General features: G+C 47.3%; 1 protein-coding gene across 4 annotated transcripts in view; it reads right to left on the bottom strand.

Annotated features, from left to right (window-relative positions):
- Positions 1–232: 232 nt before the first annotated feature.
- LOC139259678 (myc box-dependent-interacting protein 1-like) overlaps positions 233–6,000 on the bottom strand; it is a 72,858-nt gene continuing 67,090 nt past the window's right edge. For all 4 annotated transcript variants that reach the window (XM_070875240.1, XM_070875241.1, XM_070875242.1 and 1 more), the window contains one exon: positions 233–3,542. In XM_070875240.1, coding sequence (XP_070731341.1) covers positions 3,435–3,542 — 108 coding nt within the window. In that variant the 3' untranslated portion in view covers positions 233–3,434. The remainder of the gene's footprint in view (positions 3,543–6,000) is intronic.

Here is a 6,000-nt window from a genome sequence, read left to right as displayed (position 1 = left end):
TTGTTCTTTTCATTACAACAGTGACTACACTCCAAAAGTAAAGCGCTGAGACACATCCGGTGGTCATGAAAGGCGCTATATAAATCCAAGCCTTCCCTTCCCTCCCGTTTCCCTTTTTAAGATGCCCACAGACCCGTGTGGCTGGGCTGGTAAAGGCCATTTGTCCCACCGCGGGGGAAGATCTGCAAACATTTCCAAAACAAACCCCTTGGAACCAAGAAAGAACACCAGCAACCAGAAGACCATTTTTATTTCTTTGTGCATTAGCTATGAACAGAGTAATTCCAACTGCATTGCGCACATCACTGGGGCTGAGCGATTTCACAGGTCTGCAATGCCATACAGAAATGAAGGTCGGCTGCTTGCGACCGAGTAAAATGTTCAGAACATGGGGATGCCTGTGGAAGGCACCACAAAATAATTCTCCGGAAGAAAGTTTTCAGTTAAACCAACTGATGCTCCAGTCTCGGGATCGTCCCCGTCATTCTTCTTAAATAATGCAATGAATACTGAAACAAACCACTTCAAAAATGATCAGGCTATTGGGAAACTATTTTTATATAGATATGTATATATATTTTATATATACACACACACACAAACGTGCACACATACACACACATACATACGCACATACATACAGATGGCAACAATGACTCGCATATGAAACATAACAGACCCAAGTACACATGAAGTATACAAAGGGCAAGCTTAATAATTAAAAAAAAAAAGCCCCCATCGAGTGCATGGTCAACTAATGTCTCACTCAAAGTAATAAACAGTTTGCAGGATTTACAATAATTAAAATACTGCTAAGTCAGAGGACCTCGTGTCTGGGGACTCGCCTGCAGAGGCTACGACAGCATTTAATTTAAAAAAAACCTAAAAGATGATCAACATCTTGCTTCAGAATGCTTGCAGTAATGGGGGCAGGTTTGCAATTACTTTCACAAGAGCACGGACACGGCCGTTGGGTGTAGTCGGCATCTGTCGCCCCTGGGTGGGGGATTGGTCGGGGTAGGGATAGAAACAAAGTTCAGGGTAAAAATGTCTCCCAATCCAGGTAGTCCCCGCTACAAAGTGCATGTGTAGGGACGTCGAGGAAGGACACGATCGGCTCAACCATGACCCTCACCCCACCTCCCCAGTAGAACTGAAAAGCCTGCCTTCTCTCACCATCAAGATTTGGGCATCAACTACTACCTCCTTTGGCCTCGGAATCGAGGACGACTTGGGACAGATTCCACAGGGCTGGCGGTGATTGTGGAACCATCGCTCACTATACCTCCACGACAAGTCAGGTGGGAGAGGGAGAGAGACAGAAAAAGAGAGACAGAAAGAGAAAGAGAGAGAGATAAACCGAGAAAGAGAAGCCGAGAGAGAGAAGCTGAGAAAGAGAAAAAAAAAAACTTAAGAGTACCAAGAATGGAATGACATGGTCATTAATGCTCAATGTGAAACACATATTGCAGCCAGGGTTCGAGAAACAACCAATTTTTCAAACTCGATTGAAGACAAATGGTTCGTGACATGTACCGAATGGATGGTGGTGATTTGGTTTCACCCAGACATGGGGTTTGCCAACCCTCCAGCATTGTCCTGGAGTCTCCAGGAATTGAAGTTTAATGTCGTGGACAGTCCGGGAGAAAATAGAAAATGAGAGAGGCATTAAAGAATAGATATTTTCTTTCAAATTGGGAAATAGACTGAGCGACAGCCACGGGTTATCCAATCGACTAACGAAGAGTATGCTCGTTTTCCGATTGGCCTGGGAAGGCATGGCAAGCAGAGGATGGACATGTTGAACTACCAATGGGAAGGAGCTGGGGGGGGGGGGGGAGAAACGCGATGGGGCAGTTGGAGGTCATGTGATGAAACCTCCCAGAATACATCCAATCTGAGTAGGTGACCCTATCCATACAGTAGCTGCAGCGTATTCTCTACCTAAGGAAACATATACATGCCTTAGAGGGAGTGCAACAAAGGTTCACTGGACTGATTTCTGGGATGAAGGGATTGACCTATGAGGAGAGATTGAGTAGATTAGGCCTATATTCTCTTCAGTTTAAACGAGTGAGAGGTGATCTCATTGAAACATACAAAATTCTGAAGGGCCTTGACAGGGTAGATGCAGGGAGGATGTTTCCCCTGGCTGGGGAGTCTAGAATCAGAGGTCACAGTCTCAGAATAAGGGATCAGTCATTTCGGGACTGGAATTCTCGAGCCCAGAGATCAGTCGTTGAGTACATTCAAGACTGAGATCGACATATTTTTGGACACTAAGGAAATCAAGGGACATGGGGATAGTGCGGGAAGGTGGAGTTGAGGTAGAAGATCAGCCATAATCTTGTTGAATGGTGGAGCAGGTTCGAGGGGCCTTCTCCTATTTCTGATGGAGAAGGAAAACTCCTCCAAAAGTTACAACATAAAACCACAATGAGAACCCGATTTGAGCACGATCGGAAGACGGCTCGAGTAGTAATATTCGGACCACCTGCCCTGCGGCAGAGAGCAGAGGACAATGGACGCCAACGAAGGTGGCTCTGGCCTGCCTGCGACTCTCTGGTGCGGACATCACCTCTCTACGCTCACTGAACGCTTGTTCGAGAGATTCATTTGATTTTTCCGGAGACGGAAGGAGTTCTCTTGTGAAAATAATGAACCATTGAAAAATCAGAGGGCACCCTTTTCTGGAAAACAGCTGCATTATTGCACAAATGTAAATTCAAAAACTAAAAAAGGCAGGACCGCAGAAAGAAAATCCTATGTAGTTTGAGTGTAAAGTAGCTTCAGTGCCCCACTCCCCCCCCCCCACCCGATACTGCCCGACAAACCCAACCTGCCCGATAAGGTCAATCTGTAAATTGGCCGTTTTCTAATGGTCATGCATGACAGCATTGCACAAAATGACACTGCACAGTAACGATTGCCCCCTGACCTGTTGAAGCTCTTGGATGGAAGACCCCTATAAAGCAACACCAGTAGCTTTAAAAAAAAACATCAATCGACTTTTTCCCACCTCCTCTAACCTGGACATCACATAATACTTTTGATATATGTCTGACTTTCCCTTCCGCTCAAATGGTCACAATAGAATGTCATGCTCCAACGTACAAGAAGAGTAAATTGCCGTTTTTAAACTGTAGAACTGCTCGTTCCAGGGACCAGTTTGCACTTACTTTTTTAAATTATTATTATGATGAACATTCAAACTGGCCAAAACACCACAACCAGAATCAGTAAACATGGATTAATTGAATGTTTCGCGTTTACAAAATGGCAACTTCTGCAGTCGGTTTAAACAGGGGGGAAGGAGAGAGAGAGAGTTGGAAAAAAATGCACTGTTTGCAGGTCTTCCATCCAACGGACCACAGGGGCCTCCTCCTTCCCCCCCCCCCACACACACACTCGTCCTTCTCCCGTCGATGATCAGATTACTGAACACGTTCGGTAAAGTTTTCCGGGAAAACACTCGTGGCGGACTTCAGATCTCTCTGCTGGATCCAGTCAGTCTCCTTTATGCCCACCAGCCAGCCCTCGTCCTGTGAAGGAAATAAAAGCAGACCTGCATTAACAAAACCCCCGCCTTATGTACAAGAGTAAAGCCATTTATTACTGAGCTTAGGAGTTTTAAAATGAATCAGACGTGAAGCTGGTCTCAGAACTGAAGTCATCCTGTAACCTGCTGGCCTCTTTGACCTTCTCAGAAAGATGGCAACCACAAGATTGCTCAGGTATTCAGGAATGTACCAAACACCATTGTGAGCCTTCTGGCTGGGCCTAAAAGTAATAAAACTACCATACACTTAAACAAAGCTTCTATTTATATAGCGTCTTTTACAACCTCCGGACGTCCCAAAGCACTTTACAGCCAATGATGTACTTTTGAAGTGTAGTCACTGTTGTAATGTGGGAAACGCAGCAGCCAATTTGCGCACAGCAAGCTCCCACACACAGCAACGTGATAATGACCAGATAATCTGTTGGTTGAGGGATAAATATTGGCCAGGACACCGGGGATAACTCCCCTGCTCTACTTTGAAATTGTGCCGTGGGATATTTCACGTCTATCTTGGTTTAACGGCACCTCCGACAGTGCAGCACTGCAATGCTGGGGGGGGGGGGGGGGGGGGGGGGGGGGAGAAGAGGAAAGAGAATGGGGGGGGGGGGGGGGAAAGAGGAAAGAGAAGGGGGGGGGGAAGAGAGGAAAGAGAAGGAAAAAGAGAAGGGGGGGGGAAAAGAGAGGAAAGAGAAGGGAAAAGAGAAGGGGGGGAGAAAGAGAAGGGGGGGAGAAAGAGAAGGGGGGGAGAAAGAGAAGGGGGGGAGAAAGAGAAGGGGGGGAGAAAGAGAAGGGGGGAGAAAGAGAAGGGGGGAGAAAGAGAAGGGGGGGAGAAAGAGAAGGGGGGGAGAAAGAGAAGGGGGGGAGAAAGAGAAGGGGGGGAGAAAGAGAAGGGGGGGAGAAAGAGAAGGGGGGGAGAAAGAGAAGGGGGGGAGAAAGAGAAGGGGGGAGAAAGAGAAGGGGGGAGAAAGAGAAGGGGGGGAAGAAAGAGAAGGGGGGGAGAAAGAGAAGGGGGGAGAAAGAGAAGGGGGGGAGAAAGAGAAGGGGGGGAGAAAGAGAAGGGGGGAGAAAGAGAAGGGGGGAGAAAGAGAAGGGGGGGAGAAAGAGAAGGGGGGGAGAAAGAGAAGGGGGGGAGAAAGAGAAGGGGGGGAGAAAGAGAAGGGGGGGAGAAAGAGAAGGGGGGGAGAAAGAGAAGGGGGGGAGAAAGAGAAGGGGGGGAGAAAGAGAAGGGGGGAGAAAGAGAAGGGGGGGAGAAAGAGAAGGGGGGGAGAAAGAGAAGGGGGGGAGAAAGAGAAGGGGGGGAGGAGAAGGGGGGGAGAGAAGGGGGGGAGAGAAGGGGGAGAGAAGGGGGGGGAGAGAAGGGGGGGGGAAAGAGAAGAAAAATTCTCTCACCCTCTCTTTCTCTTCCCCCCCCTTTCTCAGCGAGGAGGGTGAGAAAGCGAGGAGGAATTATTTCACTAATGAAGACAGTACCACCAGCAATATTTGTATTGAAAGGATTAATGAACCACATTTAAAAAGTATGTACCATCTCCCGAGATAAGAGTCTGTACATCTCCACAGGTACAGCAAATGCCTTTTCTCAAACAGGAGACACGCAGGAGATAGCGCTCTCGCCTCTGAGTCAGAAGGTTGTGGCTTCAAGTCCCACTCCACAGACTTGAGCACAAAATCCAAGCCGACACTCTGGTGCAGTGCTGAGGGAGTGCTGCAGTGTCGGAGGTGCCATCCTTCAGATGGAGACATTAAACCGAGGCCCCGTTTGCTCTCTCAGCTGGATGTAAAAGATCCTATGGCACTATTTCGCAGAAGGGCAGGGGAGTTATCGCCAGTGACCTTGTGAATATTTCTCTCTCAACCAACAGAATTAAAAATTATCTGGTTATCACATTGCAGTTTGTGGGAGCTTGCTGTGCGCAAACTGGCTGCCACGTTTCCTTGCATTACAACAGCGACTATACTTCAAAAGTACATCATTGGCTGTGAAGGGCTTCGGGACATATCGGGGTTGTGAAAGGCACTATATATATATTTTTTTAAAAATTAATTTACAGGATGTGGGTCTCGTTAGCAAGGCCAGCATTTATTACCCATCCCGAATTGCTCTCGAGAACTGCGCAGATAGCTGTTAACAGATATGATGTAATTGGGATTACGGAGATTTGGCTCCAGGGTGACCAAGGCTGGGAACTCAACATCCAAGGGTATTCAATATTCAGGAAGAATAGACAGGAAGAAAAAAAGGAGGTGGGGTAACGTTACTGGTTAAAGAGGAGATTAACGCAATAGTAAAGAAGGACATTAGCTTTGATGATGTGGAATCTATATGGGTGGAGCTGCGAAACACCAAAGGGCAGAAAACATTAGTGGGAGTTGTGTACAGACCACTAAACAGTAGTAGTGAGGTTGGGGATGGCATCAAACAGGAAATTAGGGATGCG

The sequence above is a fragment of the Pristiophorus japonicus genome, chromosome 3 (assembly GCF_044704955.1).
Source record: "Pristiophorus japonicus isolate sPriJap1 chromosome 3, sPriJap1.hap1, whole genome shotgun sequence".
Classification (NCBI taxonomy): Eukaryota; Metazoa; Chordata; class Chondrichthyes; family Pristiophoridae; genus Pristiophorus; species Pristiophorus japonicus.
This window is presented reverse-complemented; position numbering and strand designations above follow the sequence as displayed.